General features: G+C 35.7%; 6 protein-coding genes across 9 annotated transcripts; all 6 read left to right on the top strand.

Annotated features, from left to right (window-relative positions):
- Positions 1-154: 154 nt before the first annotated feature.
- LOC107937720 (EPIDERMAL PATTERNING FACTOR-like protein 5) lies at positions 155-2,702 on the top strand. Of its 2 annotated transcripts, XM_041112865.1 has the most exons (4): positions 155-677; positions 857-903; positions 1,003-1,213; positions 2,358-2,702. In XM_041112865.1, coding segments are annotated over exons 1-4 (372 nt in total). In that variant the 5' UTR covers positions 155-565; the 3' UTR covers positions 2,360-2,702. The 2 variants fall into 2 exon arrangements, with proteins under 2 accessions (XP_040968799.1, XP_016726164.1); XM_016870675.2 differs by lacking the exon at positions 2,358-2,702 and having other exon boundaries at positions 162-677; positions 1,003-1,732.
- Positions 2,703-4,741: 2,039 nt separating this feature from the next.
- Positions 4,742-9,988, top strand: LOC107937722 (casein kinase 1-like protein 12). The gene is made up of 14 exons (XM_016870676.2): positions 4,742-5,351; positions 5,442-5,482; positions 6,243-6,312; positions 6,405-6,553; positions 6,644-6,739; positions 6,820-6,890; positions 7,614-7,675; positions 7,774-7,837; positions 7,924-8,008; positions 8,145-8,271; positions 8,379-8,461; positions 8,541-8,604; positions 8,844-8,986; positions 9,321-9,988. The coding sequence occupies exons 1-14, from the start codon at positions 5,276-5,278 to the stop codon at positions 9,570-9,572; spliced, it is 1,383 nt and encodes a 460-aa protein (XP_016726165.1). The 5' UTR covers positions 4,742-5,275; the 3' UTR covers positions 9,573-9,988.
- A 194-nt stretch (positions 9,989-10,182) lies between these two features.
- LOC107937723 (glycylpeptide N-tetradecanoyltransferase 1) lies at positions 10,183-13,216 on the top strand. The gene is made up of 2 exons (XM_016870677.2): positions 10,183-11,418; positions 11,662-13,216. The coding sequence occupies exon 2, from the start codon at positions 11,699-11,701 to the stop codon at positions 13,001-13,003; it is 1,305 nt and encodes a 434-aa protein (XP_016726166.2). The 5' UTR covers positions 10,183-11,418; positions 11,662-11,698; the 3' UTR covers positions 13,004-13,216.
- A 1,461-nt stretch (positions 13,217-14,677) lies between these two features.
- On the top strand, positions 14,678-19,171 carry LOC107937734 (lycopene epsilon cyclase, chloroplastic). Of its 3 annotated transcripts, none has more exons than XM_016870691.2 (11): positions 14,678-15,275; positions 15,731-15,902; positions 15,991-16,126; positions 16,225-16,335; positions 16,428-16,530; positions 16,684-16,827; positions 16,912-17,019; positions 17,552-17,648; positions 17,723-17,851; positions 18,397-18,529; positions 18,783-19,171. In XM_016870691.2, the coding sequence occupies exons 1-11, from the start codon at positions 14,967-14,969 to the stop codon at positions 18,946-18,948; spliced, it is 1,608 nt and encodes a 535-aa protein (XP_016726180.2). In that variant the 5' UTR covers positions 14,678-14,966; the 3' UTR covers positions 18,949-19,171. The 3 variants fall into 3 exon arrangements, with proteins under 3 accessions (XP_016726180.2, XP_016726181.2, XP_016726183.2); XM_016870692.2 differs by having other exon boundaries at positions 14,715-15,275; positions 18,418-18,529; XM_016870694.2 differs by lacking the exon at positions 14,678-15,275 and adding an exon at positions 15,410-15,564.
- Positions 19,172-19,298: 127 nt separating this feature from the next.
- Positions 19,299-23,185, top strand: LOC107937733 (disease resistance protein RPS2-like). Its single transcript, XM_041112866.1, is given in 2 exon segments — positions 19,299-22,590; positions 22,593-23,185. Coding segments are annotated over 2 exon segments (2,688 nt in total). The 5' UTR covers positions 19,299-20,321; the 3' UTR covers positions 23,012-23,185.
- Positions 23,186-25,408: 2,223 nt separating this feature from the next.
- On the top strand, positions 25,409-26,928 carry LOC107937719 (UDP-glycosyltransferase 91C1-like; the record flags this gene model as incomplete). Its single annotated transcript, XM_041112650.1, has 3 exons — positions 25,409-25,906; positions 25,970-26,234; positions 26,447-26,928. Coding segments are annotated over 3 exons (1,212 nt in total), but the record flags the coding sequence as incomplete, so codon positions are not given.
- Positions 26,929-27,731: the final 803 nt, after the last annotated feature.

Consider the following 27,731-nt stretch of genomic DNA (forward strand, 5'->3'; position numbering starts at 1 on the left):
AATTAATTTAGATAAAAAAATTATATCTTAAAATTGGGAGCAATCACTAAATTTCGACACTAAATTAGATTAAAAAAATTGTTAAAACTTAAACTTGAGGATAGCTTATTTAACCCAACTTAAAACTTCGAAATTCTGCAAGTCAAAATGTAATTGTACCATTTCGATTGTTTTGGTCTACTATATTATACACCAAATCTATATATTAAAAGGTTAAATATATGTACCTGCAATAAGAATTTTGCACTGACCTTTTCTTTTCCTCGAAAGGACAAAAAAATCAGAAAAAGGCTAAGAGGGTGTGTAGGGAGCTGCCAATCTGATTTATAAGAAGGAGAAATATATAACTTGTCTGTAAAGGAAGATCACTTCAGCAAGACATCTGGGAGTGATAGATTTAATAACTTCTATGTTGTTGTTTGTGAGTTTTTTTTTTTTGAATTTATTTTTGAATAGTTTGCCATATTGAAAACTGAGCACTGCCTCAAATACCCCCATCTCTCTCAAGTGTCTGGAATAGAGACTATCATCATCTCCTCATCATTTTGGGGGATCTCTTGAGAAAATGAAGCAAAGAATGTGCTGTCTTCTCATTGCTATTCTGCAGACTACAAGCTGGATTCATGCATCATCAACCACGTCTTTAGAATCTCATGATTTTGTTCCTCATCAACAAGGTTTGTCATTTAGTTGTCTGATTTACATCTTCTGGATAAAAAAAAAGAAGCTTTAAAAGTTCCTTGTTTTGGATCAAAGAGCTACTGTTCCAGAGTTCCTTGGTTGCTAATCTTTGGTCCTTTTTTCCAAAGCTTCTCTTTAACCTTAACTTGTCAGTTCCTTGTTTTGGATCAAACAGGTACTGTTCCAGAGTTCTCGGGGGCACATAACTTTGAGTCTAAACAGGTTAATCATTAAAAGTTTCATCTCTTTTTATGTTATTTTCGAGTCTGGAATCCATGGTGTCTTGGGGTTACTTAAGTACTATTTATATAAATTTTTCAGGGCGGTGTTGAAATCGGCAATGGTGGAGTAGGTAATGAGCGAGAAGAACCGTATAGTAGTAGAATGATGGGAAGACTTGGATCGAGGCCACCGAATTGCGAACGCAAGTGCGGAGGGTGCAGGCCATGTGTTGCCACTCAAATCCCAGCAACGACGGATAAACTGGGGATTCAGTACACCAATTATGAGCCTGAAGGATGGAAATGCAAATGTGGGTCCACTTTCTTCAATCCATAAATGCTACCATTTAAGTATTTAAACCACCGTTTCCATATAGCGCTCTCTTTCTTTCTCTCTCTACATGGATGTATAGTCTCATTTTGTGTTTTATCCTCCTTAAATTGGAAGGGATTGGGTGCGGTGTTGATCTTTTACGGTACTGACTGCGACACTTTAAAAAAAAAGTTTAAAATTTACGGTCCGTTTTTGTTGTGAAAGTGAATGGAAGGAGTAGACGACTTAGCTATAGCTAGCCATGTGGTGCAAGTTGAATTTTGAGTTGGACAGAGATTCTTCATTTTCACATTTTCATGGACAATGGACGAATTTGAGCCCATGGACCATTGTTGAATTCGATTGTAGACATTATTTTAGACCTTTGTTTGAGTTTTCCAGCTCCCTCAGGATTCGGAATCATAAGAATATAAATCAGTTTTCTTTCTTTATCTCTCTCGTCCTTTTGCTGTCGATTTTTCATTTTATAAGCATATGACATTATCCCCAAAAGTCTGCCATCATTAGCAAATGATTTCAGGAGAAAAAAAATTTAGTTGGTATTTCCACTCTAATTGACGACACCAAAATTTTCCAATGTATTTTTTATATCATCATAAATTACTAAAGAAATATTGAGAAAATATGTATTTTTCTACTAAATATATTGGTGTCTACATTGGTAGTTCTGATATATATTTTTTAAAAACCTAACATGTGTGTAGGGGTGTGTGTCGTGATTGACTAGCCACATGACAATAGAGTTGCCGCTTGATAGGATGTCTACATCATTCTTGACCAATCAGTACGGGTCTCACTCAATTTTTTTTTTGTCCCCTTCTTATAAATGAAAACAATTGTCTCCTACCTACTCTTCCACATTTGCAAACTGAAAAAATTAAAAATTAAAAAGGTTAGTGTTTGAGTTTTGAGGGCAACTTATAAAAGAGATAGGTTAGTGTTTATCTTTGTAACTTTTTTATTTGTTATTTTTATTTATGTGCAGAAGTTATACGTTTTTAATATATATAACAATATTATGGTATTATATGTGTAGAAGTTATATGCAGGAAAGCTTTCTTAATTGGGGCTGCTTTTTTTAACATTTTTATTTCCTGTTGAACGTTAAAATAACTTTGCAGAATACTTGTGGAGTACGTTATGAGACGCAAAATACTTGGGAAGCACAGGTGGGATTAAATTCTATGACTTTTGAGCGCCGTTTTGAATACTTCGATGCACTTGTATCATATAAAATTTAAGGAATGCGTGCATTCATAAATGAATTTCGAAGCACATATTTCCTTATGCGTTTTGAATACTCTGATGCACTTGCATCATACAAAATTCAACGAATATGTGCATCTATAAACGAATTTCAAAACATGTATTCCCTTTCTCCCTATATTATTTTCCTATAAAAGGGATGTAATATTCATAACTTAGACACGCATGAAATTAATATCAAACATTGAATAGTTGTGTTGCAAGAGTTGTGTGTACTTTTTTTGGATAATCTTCTACTTATTTTTTATTCCTTTGTTAATCTAATTTGTGACCGATATTGAAATGAGTACGTGCCTAACAGTAGAGACTTGCGATTGTGGGAGATTCTAAACACATTGGTTCCGATACGCACATGCAAGTGCCGTATGTGGGAACGTACGAATTGAGTACGTGCCTTACATTAAAGACATCTGTCGACTATAATGCATTTACAGTGTGTAGAGTCCTGAATTCCCACCCATCCCAGATGAGAGTATGTAGTCGTCGGTGTCTAGCGTGTCATACAAGTTTGCGCTAAATAAGGACTTGCGTCGCATCCTGAAAGGTCACCCAAATTCCTCCCAAATAAGGAACAATGTGGATATTCGAAAAAGGGACAAACAATAGAGATTATACGGGAATTGTAGAAACCCAATGCATATAAAGGCAACATGTTCTCTGTATAGGGGTACATCGGGCCTTAGCGTCGATAGCATTATTTTCTTTCAAATAATATATTCATTACAATGCTTCCATTATTTAGGTGCTCCAGATTTGTTATTTATTGTTAACTTACACATAACTTGCATTAGACAGTAGTGAAGATAAATGTGATATTCAAATGAAAAACCTCAATTTATTTATTTATGTCATATATATTTATATCACACTATTTAGGAAAAAGATACATTAATCGTGTTGTCAAGGAAAATGTGTGCCGCAAGACTGTGGACGACGGTTGCATGGAGGATTTCTACAGGGGACCGGAGGTGCTTGGGCGTATTGTTCTATGACCTCCTCCGTTGGGCATTCATGAAGCTTTTCGAAATTATCCTTCAAACAATTGATCAATATCCGACTACCATCAAACCTGTTTGGGACCTTCCCCGACATTGCTTTGCAGAGGTCCACTTTACCGAGAATGATCGTTGATCCCGTGACAATTGACCTATCCACCAACAGGTCGAGTTGTAACACTACGTTCTCGAGTGTGATTGTACACTCGTCACATGGAAAGTAGAAAGTGTGTGTTCTGGCCTTCATGTTTCCACCAATGCGCTAAGTAGTGTAGGATCGAGTTTGCAACTCCTGAGCATGCGAGACATATGCAAGAATCCAACTTTTTGTAAGTAGCCATGAATTTGAGGGATCAGAGGCTTTCCCATATTATGTATGAACCCCTCCAATACACGATAATCTGCCTATTGCCTATTTATAACATAAAAAAAATTATTTCAAATTATAAAAAAAAATTAAATCTAACATAATTGAAAATAATGAAATTTAAAATTTCGTCTTACCATTACTACTCGGGCAGCAAAAATATGTTTGTCGTCAAAAAGAATTAGAGAGGCGACCATTAGTGAGAAATTAATCCGAACGAATAAAATACGAGAAAATAAAAAAAATATTTTTAAATGAGAATATCGATAAATTTAGGATAAAAAAATTGATAGAGTTGAAAAAAGGACGTGAATGAAAGAAATGAAATTTGGGAGTATTTATAGGCTAAAAAGAAAGTGACCGTTGCCCCCCTTATTTCTTTTTACCGTTACAGTGCTATTTGTACAGGAAGCGCACCTAATTTAGATGCATTTTATCCTAAAAATGATCTATTTCCCTAAAAAATTTATTTAGTATTTCGGTTTTATATATCTTTTAAAAATGTAGTTTAGAAAATTGTTGACATTAAAATAGAATAGAATAAGTTTGAAACTATGAACATAACTAATATATACCTATTGGATAATGATAAAATTCAATCCATTTTAAGCTTAATCCCAACAAAGCAAGTTCACGTGAAAAATACTCTTCTCCAAATCTCCGATAGATTACAGTCAGAAAAAAGTCACGTGACAAGAGGACCCCTCCTTGACAGTGGCGCAAATCTCCGATAGATTACTGTTTATTTTAAAAATTTCCGTCTCCGAAGGAACTTTCGCATCCTTTGCACGCGTAGTAAGCACGCATGGCCTACCATTTCCATCTCTATCTCTCGCATCCAGAATTAATTATAATAAAAAAATGAAACCAAAAAAGCGGAAAAAAGAAAAAGAACTTTTGAAAGAAAATGCCCACACATAACTAAAACACACATATCCCCTCCGTCGTTCAAAACTTTGCTCTTTTTATTTTCTCCCTCTTCTCTTTCCCTGCTTCGATTGGATCAAAGCCACCACAATGCGAGAAAACAAAGTTCTTAAAGAGAGAAGATATGCTGATATATCTGTTTTAATAGAGATAAATATAGAATTATGATTTCTTAGCTACCCCTTTCCATAATTTTTTTCCTTTTTCGATTAACCTAACCTAACCCTAGTTTTTTTTTTGTTTGTTAATTTTTATTCTTTTTTTTTCTCCGTTTAAAATTAACATGAAACTTTAGATCTTTTTGATCTTTTTTGACGTGATCGAAGATTTGATGTGTATGAATTATCGTTGAGGTTGATTCGGTGTTTCGTGTCGCCGTATAATTTCCTCGTTTTTTTATTTGGGGGATTTTTCTAAGTTAGGGTTTCATATTGTGTAGTTAGAGTTTCGATATATATATATTTACTTATTTTAACTTGAATTAATGGAGCCTCGTGTCGGCAATAAGTTTCGGCTTGGTCGTAAGATCGGTAGCGGTTCTTTTGGAGAGATCTATCTGGGTTAGTTACAATTTTTTCTTTTTCTCTCCTCCTCTCCTTTTTTTGGCCTGATTTGAATATAAATTGGTGATTTTATTTTTCTGTTCGTAGGTACAAATATTCAGACAAATGAAGAGGTTGCCATCAAGCTTGTAAGTACTCCTTGCTTGAAACTCACTTTTTTGTTGTTAAATTTTGTATATAACAATGGCTTTTGTTTGTTTGCTTGTTTATAACTGTATTTTGCTGCATTCTAATGTTCTGTAAAATAATGATGTAGTTGCTTTTCTTGCTAGGTTTTAAACGGAGCCGTGTTTGTTGGATTTCCTGTTTTAACACTTCCATTTATAACTTAGTGATGCATTTGAGTCACAGCACACATTGAAGTAAGAAAGTCTAGAAATCTGCTACTGTTTGGTTAGTTGGATTCTAGCCAATTAACAAGAGGGGTTCAAAAGTATTTTCCTGGATAAAATTATAAATTTACAATTGACTATTGGCACCTTGGTTTTTGCTTTTCAGTTTTTATTTGACCTCTGTTTTCTTTTTTCAGTTTTTTTTTTTATGGTTTGTACGGGGCAAAAGTGAAAAACAGAGACTTAAACTATTAATTAAGTTATTACTTCCTACTTTCTGGTTTTTGATGGCATCATGATGGACAACAAGTATATTGAATGGGGTGATAATCCTTTATAGTTTTTTTTTAACAATGTACCATATCAATTAAATTTTGCTGTTCTGTATAAGAATTGCTTTCTAATATTTAGTATTGATGTTGGTTTTCTCTCTCTTTCTTTTTGTTCAATGGTAGTGGTTTTCTCTATGTTGCAGTTGTTTTAAGTTTTAACCATGGTAAATTCTTCTTGATACATTAGGAAACTGATGATTTTTATGTTTTTTTTAAATGATCAGGAAAGTGTGAAGACAAAGCATCCTCAGTTGTTATATGAATCAAAGTTATACAGGATCCTGCAGGGAGGAAGTAATGAGGCTATTTTGTCTTACCTTTTTTATCATACTGTTTCATGTGATTGCAACTTTTGACTTTTCCCCATCTCTATCTTTTTCGTGCAGCTGGGATCCCAAATGTGAGATGGTTTGGAGTTGAGGGAGACTATAATGTTCTGGTTATGGATTTGCTTGGACCTAGTCTTGAAGATCTATTTAACTTCTGCAGTCGGAAACTTTCCTTGAAGTCGGTTCTCATGCTTGCAGATCAAATGGTAGTTTCATAGAGTTTCATACATTTGATACGTCTGTTCCTTTTCCTTTAATGTATTGCAACTTAATGCTATTTTTTTTTCTCCCCCCAGATCAATCGTGTCGAATTTTTTCATTCAAAATCTTTCCTACATAGAGATCTTAAGCCAGACAATTTTCTTATGGGCTTGGGAAGGCGTGCGAATCAGGTTTGTGCTTTCTTCTTGCGTTATTGATTTGTTATATTTGTGCAGAGTTTAATGTATTGCTGCTTTTCACTTTCATTTAGGTCTACATCATTGATTTTGGCTTGGCTAAGAAATATAGAGACAGTTCAACACATCAGCACATTCCCTACAGGTGATATAACTTTGCATGCATGTAACTTATTTGCATTTACATGCAGTTTCACATCTTCTTCACTGGTTTACTTGTACTACTAGAGCCACCTGAAATGATTCTCTATGAGATTCTCTTGGTTGCACCTACATTGTTCTCTATGGGCTAATAATTATTGGTAGAGTTGGTGCACCATCTTTTAGAAGAGGCATGAAAATTCACGAGGTGGAATGATCCTATACTGATGTAACACATGACAGTGTATGAATGAACTAATATCATTCAGAAAAGAAAATGCAGTCAGTTGGATTTTAAGCTATGGTTTTTTAGATAATTTCGTCTTCATCAAGCTTTTATTGTAGGCTCTATTACCTGAGGACACATGTTTCTATTTTTTTTCTTTATGTACGGTAGTCTGCCTGAAGATTAATTCATGCATGTCTAGTTCCCTGGTTTGTTTTGCCTTAAAGTTATGGGATTTTCCAACAAGGTTGGTTACACCATTTTAACTTAATAGTCGTGATCTTTTAGTATGGCATGTGTTTTTTAAATTTGCAAGATAAGGTCTCGTGAAAATCTACCAAAATGGTTGCTGTAGTGAAGGCAGTGATGAATTATCCAACTTCTTTGCCTTGTGTTGGCATGCCTATTTCAATGTTCTTTTTACTAATTTACTCCATTCGTAATTTGCGGTGGATATTCAAAGCCATGTTTTTATGCTTTGCCTGGTCATGATGTTCTCAGGGAAAATAAGAATCTGACTGGAACTGCTAGATATGCAAGCATGAATACTCACTTAGGCATTGGTATGTATGGTTCATTTTATTGGTGGTGTCTTTTCTTTGATGCACAGACCTTTGTTTTAGTCTTCTGAGTTCTGATTCTGTGCTTTGATTCCATGTAGAGCAAAGCCGCAGGGATGATTTAGAATCTCTTGGATATGTGCTTATGTATTTCCTAAGAGGAAGGTGGTTCCTGATACTTATGCTACTTGCATTTGTGTCATCTTCATTTCCTTGATAGCTTTAATTATTGATGCCTCTTCTCTTGACAGTCTTCCTTGGCAAGGTTTGAAAGCTGGGAATAAGAAACAAAAATATGAGAAAATTAGTGAGAAGAAGGTTTCTACTTCAATTGAGGTAAGGATGCATTTGAATCTTGAAGTTGCTTTAACTTTCTGTAAAGGTAATTTTTAGGTAATGGAAAGATGTAGATGTATGGCTTAGAGTTCTGGTTTTCTATGCAAAATTGTAACGAAAGATGATGCTGTTTCAGGCCTTATGTCGAGGTTATCCAACAGAATTTGCGTCATACTTCCATTATTGCCGTTCTCTAAGATTTAATGATAAGCCAGATTATGCTTATCTCAAAAGAATCTTTCGTGACCTCTTTATTCGTGAAGGTTTGGTCATTTAGATTTCCATCTTTGGATGCTGTCAACTTGTATATTCTCCATGGCTCATAGTAATTTCACATCTTTCTTTGTTCTTGTTGGTCCTTACTGAACAGGCTTCCAGTTTGATTATGTATTTGATTGGACCATTTTGAAGTATCAACAGTCACAGCTGACCACTCCTCCTGCTCGAGCCCTTGTGAGTGCTTAGTAGGATTATTTTTCTTTGGCTAGTAATCAGTTTGGAATTTATCTTTTGTAATGCTTGTCTCTATTAGGGATCTGGTGTTGGAACAAGTTCTGGCATGCCTCCTGCTATTGGCAATGCCGACAGACACGCAGGTAATTAGTGCTTCTTCCATATATTTGGTCTTTGCTGGCAATGCTACCTAGGTATTATATTTTTTACTTGGGTGTGTGTATCTCTAACCTACAAACACATTTGAGCACACTTGCATTATTATTTCTTTGCCATTTTTCTGTTTTTGGAAAAATAATATCACAATTGGGCGATCCATTTCTTTGAAGTTGGAAAGTCAATTTTTGCTTGGAATAATAGCATTTGTATCTCTTGGTTGCAGCTGGGCAGGATGTACAAGCTGCTGGTATGTCACCGATGGATAACTCTTGGCGGAGAACAACATCAGGACCCTTGATGTATTCTGGAAGTTTTGCAAAGCAGAAGAATCCAATTGCAAATGATCCTGCAATAAAAGACTCTGCAGTAATTATTATTTTCTTACACTTATGCTTTTGAACATCTATATTGTATTCTTAGATTTGTCATTAGTCTTGCATTACTGTTTTGCTTCCTTTTCATCTTAATTCTTAGGATATATTTCTAGGTTTCATTGTTTGTGATACATAGGATGACTTATAAATGCTAATAGTTTTGCATTAGTCCTCTGTCATCCGCAAGGCATCTTTTTAGCATTAGTGCATGTATTCTCTTACCACATTGAGTAGTTTTGAACTGCTCCTATGCATTCCTGTATATAATTTAAAATTTCTACAATGGAATTGTATATTATTGAAACTTGGGTTTTACTTGGATGAAGTATACGGGGCAGTCAGGTGGATCTTCAAAACGAGCTAGTGGTCGTGAAGCAGTTGCTGGAAGTGAGTTTGACCCACAACGGTCTCGTACAACCGAAGCTAGCCCTGGGCACAAACATTTAAATCAACAGCGAGGTCCTGTTGAATCTTCTTCTGACCCTAAGCACACTGGAAGAAACACCAAGAACTACGAAGTTGCCCTCAAGGGGATTGAGGGCCTTCAATTTGAGAGCGATGAGAGAAATCAGTATTAAAATTGTGAGCTATATGAATTGTTGTAAAGCATGAAATGATTTGTGTTTGTCCTTGTTGGTGGGTTGAGTTGAAGGAATTTGTAAAAAGTTGGAGCTCTGGAGTTGGGACTCTCGTGTTGTGCACCCAAAGCATAAATTTCTGCACTGATGGAAGAGCTTGTGAAGTGAAAATTGACTGACACTGCTATCGAAAAAGGTGGTTGCCTGTGAAGGGCAAGAACTGTGGTGTGGTTATTTTCCCAACACTTTTTAACTTGCTGTTTTTACGGTGCCCCTTTCATCTTAAGATCATTGCTTTACTCGTCTGGGACTTGTTGAGGTGTGAAACTTACGGCACTGTAAATTTGCCGCATTCATGTTACTCCTGTTTCTCACGTTTTCATTTAGATATTAGTTTATTTTTGTTTCGTTTTGTATCAGTGTTCCAAAGGCAATTCTATATATTCTTTTCTCCCTCTAGAGTTATGATAATAAGGGAAGTTACGATTGAGGAGATCATGATAATCAAGATTTGATTTTCTTATTAAGGGCTGGGTATATCATACTCGTAAGCATTGCTTGGTCATTGTCTCGTTCTTTTCACTTTTCAGTTCAATGCAATTGATTTTCTTTTCGTTTCGACACTTGTGTCTTAGGCTGAATATTTTATTCATTAAAAAGTTGACATTAATATAAAGACCAGGGCACGAACTCCGGAAAAAACCTATCCACCCAATTTGAAAATCATAACAAAATTGAAGACAACCATTTCCTGAATTTCTACCATTTGAGGTCACGAACTGTGATTTAGAACTGAGATTGCTTGCATTTTTAAGAAGACGAAATAAGCCTCAATTACTTGCAGAACACCAAATGGCGATTAAATTACTTGCAGAACACCAAATGAAGATTAATGTTAAGACGAGAAGAGGAGCGTTTCGTTAGAGAGTGATACATCTATTCAAAGGAAGACCCATAAACAATCCTGGTGTACCTATCCTTGAGCCACCTAAAACTCTTCAAAGACCCTTTTACTCTTCCCTCAACATCGTAAACCTTATAGCTTGCTACCCTCTTCTTCCTCTGCAACTCCGGATCATTTAAACTCTAGCTTTTCGAACAACACCCGGACTTTCCTTTTCTGAACTTGGCGTCGGTATTCTGCACCTGGGTCTGCCGTTGTCGCACTGTTGAAGCGTGGGAAGCACCGTAACAACTGAGATCTTGCCTGCTGTGGATGCCATTCCCATATGACAAATTGGGTCCCTTGTAGCTTTCTATATGCTGCATTTTCACATCTCCATACGCTTTGGATCCCAAGTCTTCCATGAAATTGTTAAGCTCTCAGAGGTAATTTGGGGAAGTGAAGGGCTTTCTCTCGCTGGTGGTAGTAGGAACCTCACTTTTTGTGTGAATGTCTCTAAAAGCTGAAAAGTGGTGGCAAATGAAATGCCGATAAAGTTTGAGCAGAGGAAAAACTTTGGAACGGGGTTTAAGCCGAGCGAGGTCGTTTCGTAGGCGCGGAAACGGGCCAAGAGTCCAACATTCATTTGGACCTTTTGGGCTTGACCGTTGTTTGCTATAGCTTGTGGTTTAAAAAAATAAAAAGAATTTTTATTTATTTTTCTACTATCACCTTTTTCAGGTATCACTGGCCAATTTGAGTTCTTTCGGAATCTTCAATGCCGCTGTCTTGAAGAAAACCCTAAAGATTCTCCTTTTGCCTTAATTAAAACCAACAAAACCTAATCTTTCTATTGCTTCGATTTTTAAGATCTAATTGATTTGTTTCTATATTTTCTCGTCCCCATATCTGCCCTAAATCTCTCAACATTCCCCAGATTCTTAATCTGCTCTTTGAAATTGAGTAAGTTACGTATTCCTCATTTTCTTCCCATATTGATCTACAGATCTGTTATTCCATTATATTGTCCTGCAATTTTTTTTGTTTGGTGTCGTTTCAATCGATTTATTTGGTAACGTAATAAATTCTATAGGTTTTTAAGGATATGATCTGATATTTCTATTCCTTTATTTTTCTATTTGATTTATTTATTTTAATTTGGACATATATATTTCTATTGATTCAGTTATTCATATAATTTCGTAGGTGTGTTATCGTAGCTGAATTTAATTGATTGACGGAAATGAGTGATAACAATTCACCACCTGGTTCACCCAAACAAAACCCAGCTCAGAATTCTGAGACTAACTTATTACCTAAAGATGATAGCTCTCTGGAAACCATAGTTAGAAAGATTCAGGATTCCATGTCCTTAGCAAAGAGACACAAGTTCTGGGAAACCCAACCTGTTGGTCAATTTAAGGATGTTGGGGACACGAGTTTACCCGAGGGACCGATCGAGCCCCCCATTCCCTTGTCTGAAGTAAAACAGGAACCTTATAACCTTCCAAATCCATATGAATGGACCACCTGTGATATGGATTCAGAAGATACTTGTACCGAGGTTTATAATCTTTTGAAGAACAATTATGTTGAGGATGATGAGAATATGTTTAGGTTCAATTATTCCAAGGAGTTTCTTAGCTGGGCTTTGCGTCCTCCTGGTTATTATAAGAGCTGGCACATTGGGGTTCGTGCTAAGGCTTCAAAGAAGCTTGTTGCTTTCATTACTGGTGTCCCCGCAAGAATAAGGGTGCGAGATGAAGTTGTGAAGATGGCCGAGATCAATTTCTTGTGTGTTCATAAGAAGCTGAGATCAAAAAGACTTGCACCTGTAATGATTAAGGAGGTTACTAGGAGAGTTCATTTGGAGAATATTTGGCAGGCTGCTTACACTGCCGGTGTTGTTCTTCCAACACCAATTACTACTTGCCAGTACTGGCATCGGTCGCTGAACCCTAAGAAGCTTATTGATGTTGGGTTTTCTAGGCTTGGGCCTAGGATGACAATGAGTCGAACCATCAAACTCTACAAGTTACCTGATTCTCCAGCCACCCCTGGGTTCAGAAAGATGGAGCTTCATGATGTCCCTGCTGTTACAAGGTTGCTTAGAAGCTACTTGAGCCAGTTTGTCGTTTCTCCAGATTTTGATGAGAACGATGTGGAGCACTGGCTGCTTCCCACCGATGGCGTCGTGGATAGTTACTTGGTTGAGAGCCCAGAGTCGCATGACGTAACTGACTTCTGCAGCTTCTACACGCTTCCCTCGTCTATTCTTGGCAACCAGAACTATTCGATTTTGAAAGCAGCCTACTCATACTACAATGTGTCCACTAAGACTCCATTGCTTCAGCTGATGAATGATGCTTTAATCGTTGCTAAGCAGAAGGATTTTGACGTTTTCAATGCGCTTGATGTCATGCATAATGAGTCATTCCTCAAAGAATTGAAATTCGGACCAGGTGATGGGCAACTTCACTACTACCTCTATAATTATCGGATACGAAATGCTTTGAGACCATCAGAACTTGGTCTTGTACTCTTATAGTTCAATATGTTCCAGCTTTGTTCGTGCAGTTTTGTTTCCAATTTGTTGCATCATATTAATTGTTCCGCTGCCATCCACAGCCAAGGATTCGGTATGCAGTGCAAGCAAGAGTAGCCTTTGTTGTGTTTCTGAGCTTGAATTGCCTAGGCAAATTACAATATTGCTGTTGACAATGCACATTGTTCAATGGACATCAATATGTTGAGCTTTTAATTGTGGTTTATTTCTTAGTTTGTCATTGCTCTTGCAGTTTTTCATTGCTTTTTTTCCCCCCTCTTATTGTCCTTGTCGCTTCATTAATTTCCTTAAAGATCAAACAAAGGTGCTTCAACCGCTGTTGTTTCAGTAGTTTTTATAGTGATGAACTCTTTTGAATGTTCAAACCAACCTTTGAGGGGGGAATGAAGCTTACTTGCCCAAATAACTGGCGTGATTCTCCCGATTTTTCGTGGAAGTGCGTCTATATCTGATATTTGTACTTTGATGCATTTGTATTTGATGCCTATTTGGATATTGAATAGTCGATGTTGGATATAGATGTTCTTTGAAGACTCTTTTAAGTACTAATTCGTAAGTTCCAAATAAAAAATTTTGGGTTTGTTTAATAAAAACAATCTAATTGGTTAAGTCTTTAGAAAAAAATAAAACATATTTATGTATTGCATCACACGTGGCTCAGTATCATAATTCAGCCTTTTTCAAACTGGCCTTAGCCATTTTCAATATACCAGATTTGGTGCCAACAGCATAAATGAAACCTGTTAACGTGACAAGCATGCATCGTATTAGAGTTGTGTTGACTCTCTACTAAAAAATAAAAAATAAAATAGTAAATTATTCTTTGTATATTAAACCAAAATATAAATTAATCCTTTTATTAAAAAATTATCCATTTCAAGTGACACATATATCTCATGCTGAGGTGAGTAAAATGGATAGAATTTTTAACTAATTGTGAAATGATCGATTCAAGCAACTAGACAATAACACATCATTACTTAATAGGAGAAATATGTGAAATTTTTAACAAAAAGATCAATTTACTCTTTGATCTAATATATAGGGACTAATTTGTTTATTTTTGAATAGAAAGGATAAAATGCAATCTAACTCTCGTTACAGAGTCGTTCATGATATTTTTTTTATCCATCGTAATTATATTTTACTTTAGGAGTTATAATTACATAAATTTGTTATTACAATAATTTATATTATGTAAATTTGATAATATATTTATCTTGTATTCATATTTAATTTTTTTATTGTATTGTACTTGAAATATTAAAAAAATATTTTATCTGTTTTTTAAGTAAAGTTAAAAAAGAAAAAGAGGAGATATTTCAACTCCATTTATTTTCCTACGGCCTTGGTTGCTTTCACGGTGTTTCTATTTCTAAGGAGATTCTCCATCTCTATAAGATTTCAATAAGTTCATTTATATAAAGAATAAAATAAGGTAAATTTTTCATGTATTTTTTCTTCTTCAAATTTATATAAAATTAATGAAATAATTATGGACTACTAAAGTCCAATAATATTTATGACTATTATGACTAAAGTACAAGATTAGCAGATAAAATAAGGACCAAATAGAAAGAAGGTAATTATTGACCACAAAAGAGAGAGAAAAAAACTAAAGCTTAAAACGACGCCGTTTAAAGTCTTAGCTGGTTTAGAAACTTAGATAGGGGTTGGCTTTTCCAGATGTCATCCAATCCCTAGCGCCCACGTGGAAAGCAAGTGATGACAGTTAAACACCTCATCAAATTAAATGACACCAGACAAGCTCCTTCCCTATCTATCCCCTGACCTTTCCTTCCTTATATATGGCCAGATGTAAGAAAAATGGTAAAAAATTCCTTCAGAAGAAGCAACAAAGCAAACATAACAAAAAGCCAAATTTTTAGTTTCAAAATCCAAACTCGGTTGCATTTAAAGAAACAATATACATGCCTTTTATTCTATGTGTTTATTAGTTTCGAAGGTGATAATAATGGAGTATGTCGGAGCTCGGAACTTCGCGGCAATGGCGGTTCCTACACGTGCCTTTTGGAAAGCAAACCTGATGAGGACTAAAACAACGATTCCAAGTCATAATCGGCTTATTTCCTTAAAGGTGAGAGCTAGTGGAGCAAGGAGCGATAGTTGCGTTGCGGTTAAAGAAGATTTCGCCGACGAAGAAGATTTCATAAAGGCCGGTGGCTCTGAGATTCTCTTTGTTCAAATGCAACAAAATAAAGAAATGGATAAACAGTCGAAATTAGCGGATAAGGTTTTCACTTTGCTCACTTTAGTTCGATTTTCATTTGTTGGAACTAATATCGGGAGATAAATGGATATTTTCCCTTTTTTTTTTTGGTTATTTCTGCGTGTAAATATGGAGGCCCTACTGGTGGCTTTTGAGCCACAAGAATTTACATCCTTTTCTGGATTGCGTTTTTAAAGTGGCGACACGAAGATTGGAAAAAAAAAGTTAAATACTCATGAAAGTTATGACATATGATGGTCACGTGCATCTGGTCAATAGTATTTGGCCGCCTTCTTTGCCCTTAATTTTTGCGGTACCACTAACTAGTTTGCTTTGTTATTTGATGTTCTATTGGTATTTTCTAAATGTGATTTTATTTTTTAAAAAATTGAAGAAAGTTTGCATTTTATTAGTGGGTTTTACTGTTTCGTTGAAATATCCATTTTGAGCCTTCGTGATAGCATGTATGTTTTTCACAGTTACCGCCCATATCAACTGGGGAAAACGTATTGGACCTGGTGGTTATTGGTTGTGGTCCGGCTGGTCTTGCTCTTGCTGCAGAGTCTGCTAAGTTGGGTTTAAATGTTGGACTAATTGGCCCTGATCTTCCTTTTACCAATAATTATGGAGTATGGGAAGATGAGTTTAAAGGTATTCACTTCATTTTCTAAGCAATTTATGTAAGATTTATTTCGAAGCAATCAAATAAACACCAAGTTAATCTAATGTTCGTTTTCAGATCTTGGCCTTGAAAGATGTATTGAGCATGTTTGGCGGGACACCATAGTATACCTTGATGATGATAAGCCTATTATGATTGGTCGTGCTTATGGACGTGTTAGTCGATACTTGCTCCATGAGGAGTTGTTGAGGAGGTAACAACAGCTCCTTGTCAATGATATTTGTGGTCATTTTTCTCTTGGTTATTGCTTCTTCTATGTTCCCGATCTTAATTTGTATTGATTTTCCCTAGGTGTATCGAGTCAGGTGTAATGTATCTTAACTCGAAGGTAGAGACGATTGTTGAAGCTACCGATGGTCGTAATCTTGTAGTTTGTGAACACAATCGCGTCGTTCCTTGCTGGTACTATAATTTATTTTTCTCGTACTGCTAATCCTAAACTTTTAACCTTTTAGTATCACAACTCCTTTCAAGCCCCTAATGTGCTATTATAGGCTTGCTACTGTTGCTTCAGGAGCAGCTTCAGGTAAACTCTTGCAATATGAGGTAGGGGGTCCAAGGGTATCTGTTCAAACAGCTTACGGCGTCGAGGTTGAGGTACGAATGATACACTAACTGTGATTGTTAACAGTTGTACAAATCTTTGCATTTGTTATTTTAACCTCACTGCAGCATGAACAGAAGATTACTCTTTAAGAGGGCAAAATTTCTGAACTTATTTAACAGGATACTTTTTTCTTATTATATCAGGTGGAGAACAATCCTTATGATCCAAGCCTGATGGTTTTCATGGATTACAGAGACTATGCTAAACAAGAAGTTCAATCTTTAGAAGCACAATATCCAACATTTCTTTATGCCATGCCCATGTCTTCAACAAGAGTTTTCTTTGAGGTTTGCACCATGCAATTAATTTGTTTATTGTTTATGTTGTATGCCATGATTCAATGCAAAATGATTTAGAAAGTTGCATTGCAGGAAACTTGTTTGGCCTCAAAAGATGCCATGCCTTTTGATTTATTAAAGAAGAAGCTCATGTCAAGGTTAGAGACCATGGGAATCCGGATTTTAAAAGTTTATGAAGAGGTAAACTGCATGGTCTAATTAAGATACCAGATTCATTCCGCTATAATGTATGGATTACTTATTATCATTACTCAGCACCAAAATAGGGCTTCATGTCAGTCATCTCCTTGCCATTTTATAAATTGGTGTTGATGGTCAAAAGATAACTTTCTCCACAAGTCATTTTTCTTTACTATTCCTCATTCACGATTATTTAAGGGACAGCCCCTCAAATTTGTTAGTAGAAAATCAGAGAAAACAGCTTGTCACAAACAATGCCCCATCAAATTCAGGATTCACCTTTCTATCATAGTAGCACATAATTTGCTATCGAGTTGGTTTTTATTCATTATTCTGATCAATGATGGAGTGCAGAGCCCAATGCTGTTAATCCTGTCTTACTTAGAATTAATGCCCATCTATCTTTGCACTTCTCAATTAGTAGTCTATCTCATTTCATTCCTCACATTTCCATGTTCCAACTGCATCATGAAGTAACATGTGTTAAATGCCAATTTTTATTAGCAAGATGCCATGTTTCAATCTTTTGCAGGAGTGGTCTTACATCCCAGTTGGTGGTTCCTTGCCAAACACAGAGCAGAAGAACCTTGCATTTGGTGCTGCAGCAAGCATGGTGCATCCAGCTACTGGTAGGAATTGGGTTAATAGATATTTCCTTCAATAATTAAGACTTAATACTGCCAATCTAAACCTTCTTAAACAGGTTATTCGGTTGTCAGATCATTGTCAGAGGCTCCAAATTATGCTTCTGTAATTGCAAATATCCTAAAGAAGGATAATTCTAATGGCTTGCTTACCAGTGAAAGAAATAATTGGAATATCTCAATGCAAGGTATGCTGTGTGATTTATCTTCTTTTCCTCTCAACTTCACCCGTTTAAGGGTTTGTAAACAAGTTCTTTCATCTTAAGCAAGCCACAGTAATGGAAATCTAATTTTTTTTTTGGTAATAAAAGAGTGATTAACAAATCAAAACAAACTAAACTGAAGCTCTTAACGTATTCTGGACATCATTTTTGAGCAAGGAGCAACAGCTTGGAATCAGATGCTCAAAACAATGAACAGCTCCATCTTGAACAGACTCAATCTTTGCCATAAAATCAGTCACTTTGTTTGCTTATACTGCATATGCATTATTTGGGTTTAGTAACATGATTAATTTCTCTTAGTAATCGTGATGTCAATTGTCATCCTTGGTAGTTGTTGTCTTTATGATTTGTCATTTTTCTTTTGCTTGGCTTGTATGATTAATTTCTCTTCGTAAATGTGATGTTAATTGTGTGCTGTAATGCTGTGGCGTTTTGTATAATGTATTAACAACTTAAAACTCAACGCATGGTATCACCCTCTTAAGCTGTGTTATTATAATTTAATTCAGCTTGGAATACTCTTTGGCCAGAAGAAAGGAAACGCCAGAGGTCATTCTTTCTCTTTGGGCTAGCACTCATACTGCAACTAGATATTGAAGGCATTCGAACATTCTTCCATACATTCTTCCGTTTGCCAAGTTGGTATGACTTCATATTTACCATCTTTTGGTGTGTTTTTATAAAGAAAGCCAAGATAACTAACCTTTCCCTTTCCACAACATCATCCAAATATTCAGCTTTTAAACTTGAGACAGAAAACATAACTCCATGAATAAACAAACCTATCATTAATTTTTTTTAGAATTCATCATTATAAAAGAAATAATGCTCGACTAGCATGAGTTGCATACTTAAAATTTTACTTTGTAATAACTAAGGAATATATTTATTGCAGGATGTGGCAAGGATTTCTTGGTTCTACTCTTTCCTCTGCCGATCTCATTCTGTTTGCCTTTTATATGTTTGTCATAGCACCAAACGATATGAGAATGTCCCTTGTCAGGCACTTAATCTCAGATCCAACTGGAGCAACTATGATAAGAACATATCTCACAATATAGATGGTATCTTTTGTATTTCTTCCCTTGTTTGGTTGTATTTTTCAATTGCTTTTCAAGCAATATTATGAGGAGCCTATCTACCATGAAAATAAGTAGGCATTGTATATTCAAATGTTTGCATGTACATCTTCTTTAGTTAAATATGGTGCGTATTTTTCTTCCAAATTTTGAGCCTATGATTATGTACATTTTTTTTGACCAAATAAACACGAGTTGCGTTTAACTTTCTACTGTATTGCCCTTCAGCAACCAATCGCTCTTCAAATTCTGGTGTCTTGTTCACTGCTTCTTTGTCATTAGTGGCAACCACTGACAGATGCAAGAAGGATGATGTGGGAGTTTATGCTTCTGCTGCATTGCTATTAGGCCTTACCTTTGATGGCCATAACAGTATTAATTTCATTCAGTCCAATATTTCCATACGTTTTTTTCCAGACATGATGTTATGCTGCCACCATTTTATCAAAAAAGTAAATCACTTAACATGAAAGGAGCCTGGCGGCTCCATTTGCAGCCAGTGGAAGCTGATAACTTAGAATCAACGACCTAATGAAATAATCTCTTTAATTAAAACTTTGTTAGTCAGAATATGCCCCAGGTGCCAGGTTGGATACAAGTTAACAATATTTGTTTATTTTCGGAAAGGGCTTTTTCAGGTTATGGAATCTTTAGTTAGATAATTAATGTCTGGCATCATAAAAGGTCAACTGCTGCCTCTGTACCCTAATTACACTAGACTCTATCAATCTGTTACATGGCTTTGATGAGAACATTGATTTTCTGGAGAGAATAAGGTTATTGGATTCCTGCTTTGGCATCTGTTGCATGCTTGCATTCCATGATTGAAAGAAATTAGTAGAATATACATTGGAAGATATTCCATGATTGAAAGAAATTAGTAGAATATACATTGGAAGATATTCAGGATTTTTGAGGAATTATGTTTTTGAGGGGATTGGTCCAACATGCCCCATACCACATGCTAGAGACGTGTTCATAATGAAAGGTTCAGAAGTCAACTGAACATGTAGAGATGAAATGACAAAGAACTTGTGGCAGGGATTACTTACAAACTAGACCATTGACGTTGACCAATAACTACAGCCATTTCAGTTTGAAGGTTTCAACTATGGAGGCTTTTACTAATAGATTGAAGCCACTTGCAGGTGATCAATTATCTCAACACAACTGGCGGATTTGGAAGTTGCATTGAAATTGAATATTCTATAGATCAAAAGTTAGGCTCTTGAATTAATTTGGATGTATCTGTTCTACTCTGAACCAGGTGGCAGTACAGAAAGAATCTATTAACCATTTTATGATAAACCTTGAGTCTCTGCTCTTCTATACCAAGCACGTTTAGCTTTTTATCAATGGATTTCATTACTCCTCTGATCGGTATAATTGACAGATTATGCACAGCTACGGCCTCTCGGGCAAGCCGTGTTATCAATTTGGACAGAAGCATGCACTCCTTGACTGCAGAACTAAATGAACTGATGGACAAGAGAGATGATTTAACGACTCGTCTCGAGCGAGCTGAGCTGGATGGATCAAGACGAACAAATGAAGTGCAGAGGTGGCTGGCAAGAGTAGAAGTTATCGAAGCTGAAGCTGCCTCCATTATGGAGAATTTCGGACAGAGTAGGCAAGGGTTGGGGTGCTTCAATCCAAGTTGTTGTTCGAAATACAATATGAGCACGGAAATGATAGAGAAGCTGAAGGATATAAGTGAACTGAAGGGAAAAGGAAACTTTGAGAGACTGGTGACTGAGCCACGTCCTGCTCCTGTAGAAGAGAAACCGTGTAAGCCTGCAATTGGCATTGGCGTGATGTTAGACAAGGTGTGGGAGTTTCTTGAGGAGGAAAAAGTGGGAATTATTGCATTATATGGAATGGGTGGAGTTGGGAAAACTACCCTTCTGAAGACCATCAATAATGCATTTCTTTCCAGCGATCACAATTTTGATGTGGTAATATGGGTCTTGGTCTCTAAGGAATTTGTTGTTAGTAAGATCCAACAGTCCATTGTGGCCAGGCTAGGGTTGCCATGGGCAGATAGTGAAGCCCATGAACTTCTAACTTCAAAGATTTACAATGTTTTGAAAAAGAAGAGGTTCCTTCTATTGCTTGATGATGTTTGGGAGGGAATTGATCTGGGGGATATTGGGATTCCTCTTCCTGATGATGAAAATAAATGCAAGCTGATATTTACAACGCGATCCATGGATGTGTGTAGCGACATGGATGCTCATAGGAAGCTCAAAGTGGAACTTTTGAACGATGAGAAATCATGGCAATTGTTCTGTGAGAAGGTTGGAAGAATGGATGTTTTAGAGTCACCACCTATTAGAAATTATGCCAAGACAATCGTCCGAAAATGTGGAGGTTTACCACTTGCCTTGATCACGGTTGGTAGAGCCATGGCCAATAAGGAGACTGAAGAGGAATGGAAGTATGCAATTGAATTACTCAACAAATCTCCATCAGAACTTCGAGGTATGGAAGATGTATTTATCCTCCTAAAGTTTAGCTATGACAATTTAGAGAATGAAACTGCAAAAATGTGCTTTTTGTATTGTTCTCTATTCCCTCAAAGCTATTCTATTGAGAAAGAACAGCTAGTGGAGTACTGGATTGCAGAAGGATTTTTGAACAGTTCCTATGACAGCAATGCCTATAATAAAGGGTATGCTGCCATTGGGTCCCTGAAAGTTGCCTTCTTTTTGGAAACAGGCGAAGAAGAAACCCAAGTAAAGATGAATGACGTTATCCGAAGTTTTGCCTTATGGATAGCATCTGGATGTGGGGTAAACAAGGGAAATTTTTTTGTGGAGGCAAGCTTGGGCCTTACTGAAGCACCTGGTGTTAAAAACTGGGAAGGAGCACAAAGAGTTTCTTTGTTAGACAATGCAATCAAGACTAGAAGAAGTACCGATGTGCCCAAATCTGTTGACACTGCTGCTCAGTGGAATAATTGTCTGAATCGTATACCAGATGACTTTTGCCAATCAATGTCTGCTCTTAGACTCCTGAATTTGTCCTTTACAAGCATCAGAAGGATCCCGGTGAGTATCGGTCAATTACTAGAGTTGCGTCATCTTAATTTAACAGCTACAAAGATAACCACGTTGCCTAAGGAGCTTGGAAGTTTAGCAAAGCTGGTCCACTTGAATCTCTTGCGCACATACTCTCTTCGAACGATTCCACCTGAGGCTATAACTGGACTTTCAAAGTTGGTGGTCTTGAACTTGTACTACAGTTATGAGCGTTGGAAAATTCAGAATTCTAACTGTGAAGATGAAGTTGGATTCGAGGTATTGGAGACCTTGACACAACTTCGCTTCCTCGGTTTAACCATTTCCACGGTAACCTCACTGCATAGACTCTCTGGCATTAGAAGTTTAGTCAAATGTATACAGTATTTATTTATAAAGGAATGTGAAGGTTTGCATCAATTAGAATTATCAACTTTGGGTTATGGTAAACTATTGAGAAGACTTAGCATCAATGACTGTAATGAATTAAATTACTTGGTAGTGGATGGTGAGGCCGGAGAAAATTGGCTACCTAATCTGGAGGTTCTAGCCTTGTATGGCCTGCCTAACCTAATTTCGGTGTGGAAAACCCACCGAGAGGAGCAAGCCTGCAAAATCTGCGCTTGTTGAATATCTGGTATTGTCATAGACTGAAGAATGTTTCATGGATATCATTACTTCCAAGGTTAGAAGCAATTTACTTGTTCTACTGCAAAGCGCTGGAAGCACTGGTAAGTGAAGACGGGAAACTAGAGCCCGATTCAAAGTCATTTTCAAGGCTCAAAACTATATCCATCCGTGACCTCCCTGCATTGAGGATCATTACACCATTGGCATTAACTTTCTCCTGCTTGAAGAACATTGCAGTGATTGATTGCCCACAGCTGAAGAAACTATCAATCAGAACAGCTTATAATTCTACAACCCTTCCAACAGTACACTGTAGTAAGGATTGGTGGGAAGGTCTAGAATGGGAAGAACTCAACACCAAAAACGCTTTTCTTACCAACTTCACATCAAATTGATGTAGCATCAGCATGTACTTTTTGTCATATTATTCGGTACGTCCTGCTTAACTGTTTATATGGAACTTCATTGTATAACCAGTTCTTCATGTTCCTACACTTTTGTCTTGTACAGATGTTGGCCGAATTGTAGACTCTCAATTTTAAATGTATGGCTGCAAATCTTCTCAAGAACCAGGGACCAAGTATTAGGATTCATAAAATAGTTTAAGTTCTCTGTCTTGCAAAATAATCAGCACCAATGCTCAAATGAAACAGACCTAATAGATTGGTTTAGACTTGAAAGTAATATAGGAAAAGGAAAGTTAAACGTTTAAATGCTTAAGGTGCTAAGCTAGGTTTAGTTATTGAATTTAATTTACAGCATATTTACTACAGCTTTGAGTAAATTTTTATTAGAGAATTTCCCAAATCTGATCAAACTGATATAGTCTCTTCCCAACAAGGTGGATATTCTGCTTGGGACTTTGACCCCCCCAAAAAAAGTTTAAACACTCTAGAAGCCCACAGGAAATACATGGGCCTATGTTATAATCCATAAAATTAAACAAATGGTAGAGCGGGGGACAGATTCAAGAGAACTAAAAAAAAAAAGTTGAATTATTGTTTTTCAAATTAAAATATTGACTAAATTATTAAATTTTTAATCATTGAAATTCACGTATAATTCATGCTATCTTTTTGAATTTTTATGAACTTTATTTTTTTAATTGTGAATATTTTTAAATTTTTTAATATTTTTATAAATTTTAAATTATTTGTTGATATAATATATAAGATAAATATTATCATGTCAGCATGAAATACAAATGAATTGTCATGTATTTTGTCATGCCAACATCATTAAAAAATTATAGTAAATATTTCCATTAAAAAAACAAAAAAATGATTCTTTTTTAAAGGGTGATCAATAAATTTTGTTTAAAAATAATAATAAGGGTTAAATTTATAAAAGATGTAAACGTTAAAAGCTATATTTGACATTACGCCTTTATAAAAAAACTGATTTATAATAATTTCTTAACTAAATTAAGGCTGCCTTTGGTTCACCGTTTAACGCCAGTGAGGTGCAGTTGGGCTACAACCTCACTGACAACCTGTTTGGTTGAGCATTTCAGTGCAACCAAAATCAATTTTCACCACACTAACATCCCAAAAACCAACCGGAGGTAAACATACCGCCCATCCAAACTAAGCCTAAGGTTCAATTGGTAAATGACATTAACTCAAACAAACAACTAACGAATAGAATAAATAATTAACTTTTAACCAAATCTAAATAAAATTGTAAAGTCATTTTAAAAATAGAGTAGAAATTTCTAATAAAATATTATTATGCATTAAATTTAATATTCATAAGAACTAAATTATTAGAAATAACAAGTAACAAAATTTTGAAGAATACAAAGAGTAGGGCAATATTAGAGCTTAATTGTTTCATCAGCTTCCAACTCTAACAATATGTTTGGTTCATATGAATGGTAATGTCATTTAAAACATATTTGATACAGTCCCTCCATTTAGTAGTTTGATTGTTGGTAATATCATTCACACGAATAGGTGATTACAACCCAATTAAAAAAAAATTGAATAGCCATTCGGGGCATCACCCTTCGAATGACTATTCAATACTTCTAGGAATGCAACAAAAAAAAATATTTCCGTTTTACCCAACTCAGCACATCTTGCAACAACATAGCCCGCAAATTCAAAAGAAAAAATAATAAAAGAAAATAGTTTAAGAAAAGAGAGGATATAAGACCTTGAATTTAGTTTAGAAAGATAAATCTAAACAAATCTATTTAGAGATTGGTTATATCAAGGATTAAATTCTTTATTCACCAGTTTTGGTGGAATTGAAATTGATGACCAACAAAGTTTGCGATCTCGCCTCTATCTCTGATCTTCCTTTTCCTACGAAGTTCATTTTTTTTTCTTAATGGTTCATGTTTGTTTGGCCAAAAATTATGATTCTAAATTTGAGGATTTTCAGTGGACTTTTAGAGTTGAAAAAATGGGGGAAAGGAATATAATATAAAGAAAATTAACATATACAAAAAAATGAAAAATGATGATGAACTGGGGGCCAACATTTGACCATTAGTGGGCTTGTGACCGTGGTAAATAATGCCTAATTGTGACAAGTTGCAAGCTTCTAGAAAATTGTAGAAGGAGGGGCCTTGTGAGGTAGAGGTTGAGAGAGAAGAAAATGGGAAAGAAATGGAGAGAAAATCTATCACAAATAATCATGTTTTAATATAATTTAATACTTTTGTAACTATAAAGCTTGATAAAAATGAATATTTATATAAGTAAATATATTGAAATATGGTTAAATTATATATTATTTTTTTAAATTATATTTAATAATAATTTTTATTAAAATTTAATAACATTAGCCGCCTCCCTCAGCTTCCTCCAACTCTCTGCTCCAACATTACCTTTATACCTCTTTCTTTGCCTTATGTTGATGGCCTGCCACTTGGAGTTGAGTCCACCTCCAAGTTGCCCATTCACAAAGTTCCTTACCTCAAAAAATCATTTGATAAACTTGAAACACAGTTGACTGAGTTCCTTAAAAGGTCGCCGCAAATTAAATTGATTATTCACGATTTTGCTCAGCATTGGTTACCGCCTATGGTGAATCAACTCCGCATCAACTTAGTTTACTTTTCCATTTTTAGTGATTCAACGAACGCTTTCTTAGGCCCTACATCAGAAATGCTCGGTGGAAGTAGAAAATCACCTGAAGATTTCACGGTGGTCCCGACGTGGATGGATTATCCTAATAACATAGCTTTTAAGCTCCATGAAACGGTGAGTCACAAAGAGTGCGAGGATACTCTATCCGATTTAGAACGGTACGCGACAGTGCTTTTAAATTGCAAAATTCTGGCCTTGTGAACTTGCTATGAATTCGAACCTGAGGCGCTTTGTGTGCTTAGTAAGATTCATTAGAAACCAATTGTTCCACTTGGGTTGTTGCCGCCACCACTAACGAGCGTAGATGATAAAGGAGATGAGAATTTGGAAGCATTGAAGAAATGGCTTGATAGTAAGCAAGAGAAGTCGGTTTTCTACGTTGCACTCGGTAGTGAGGTGAGTCTAAGTCAAGAGTCCATGCACGAGTTGGCATTTGGGATAGAGAAGTCCGGGTTACCATTTATTTGGGTTGTGAGGAAACCCCATTTAGTTGAAGAACAGTTTTGCAGACAGGGGCGAAGCGAGGGGGTGGGGGGCTGACATGCCCGCCCCCTAAAATGTAAAATTACATTTTAGTCCTTTAAAATTTTTTAAAAATTTTAAATTAAAAAAGCTAAAATTTCACTTTGTCCCTTCTAAAATTATAAAAATTTGATTTAATCCTTTACAAATTATAAAGATATAAACTATAAAAAATTAAAATTTCATTCAGCCCCTAAATTTTTTTTCCAGCTTTGCCCCTGTTTATAGAGGACATGATCCCCCCGAGTTTGAAGAACGTGTTTTCAAAACAGGGTATGGTTTTACGTGGCTGGGCACCTCAACTTAGGATCTTGGCTCACTCATCAGTTAGTGGTTTCTTGACTCACTGCGGGTGGAGTTCCCTAATAGAGTCTCTTGGATTAGGTAAACCTCTGATATTGTTTCCCATTGGAAGTTCAAATCTTGGGTTGATTGCTAGGTTGATGCATTGGAAAAAGGTTAGATTCGAAATAGAAAGAAACGATGTTGATGGATCATTTAAGAGCGACTTGGTGGCCGCGTGTATTAAGCGAGTCATGGTGGATCCCGAAGGTGAGCAACTCAGAGCTAATGCACTTGCAATGAAGGAGATTTTTGGCAATGAAGAGTTAAGTAACAAGTGCTTGTGCGAGTTTACTCAAGCAATTGAAAATATTTAAATTTTAATTTGTATTAGGGTCATGTGTCATATATTTTGGGGGGAAAACCTTTGGTTGAAGTATCTTGTAATAGTAACCATGTATGTTTTTGTTTGGAATTAGTATTATTTCGTTTAAAAAAATGAAGTATTTATACTATGCATTGTGGGTATCTTGAAAATAAAAGAAAACTATGAAAAAAAAGGAAGACTTTCTTTAATGTTCTTGATACTATCGAGATGTAAATAATGTAAATTTAAGTTGGTATTTGTTAAAAATTTTGAAGTAGATAAAATAGTAATTATTATTATTATTTGTGGAGAAGATAGTGGATATTATAGGAAATTAAAAAGATGGATTAAATCGTATATGATTGAAAAGTGATGGAGCAAAATTGTGAATAAGAATAAGAAATGACTAGATTAAATGGATGGGAAATAATGGAGGTGTAACGCCCCTAACCCGAATCCGTCACCGAAATAGAGTTACGGAGCATTACCGGAGTTACCGATTCATTTATCAGATATTTCATTAATCCGATATCTTTTCTTTTCCACGTTCAAGTCTCGTATTCAAGTCATCCGGATCTTTATAAAGAAATTTGATCGTCGTTTTCATTTATTTCATGTTATAATACATTCAACTAATGCTCTAAACAAAATTATCATTTTACCCCTAAACTTTTAATTAATGACGATTTCATCCTTTGGTTAAAATAAATTAAAATTATTGCAATTTAATCCTTATTTCTAGCCGTTATTCTCAGACAAATTGATAACAACCTATGAATTCTATAAAATGTCAGAATTTTCATAATTTCAACACTTTTCAATTTAATCCTTAAAACATGTTTTTCC

The sequence above is a fragment of the Gossypium hirsutum genome, chromosome A05 (assembly GCF_007990345.1).
Source record: "Gossypium hirsutum isolate 1008001.06 chromosome A05, Gossypium_hirsutum_v2.1, whole genome shotgun sequence".
In the NCBI taxonomy this organism is placed as follows: Eukaryota; Viridiplantae; Streptophyta; class Magnoliopsida; order Malvales; family Malvaceae; genus Gossypium; species Gossypium hirsutum.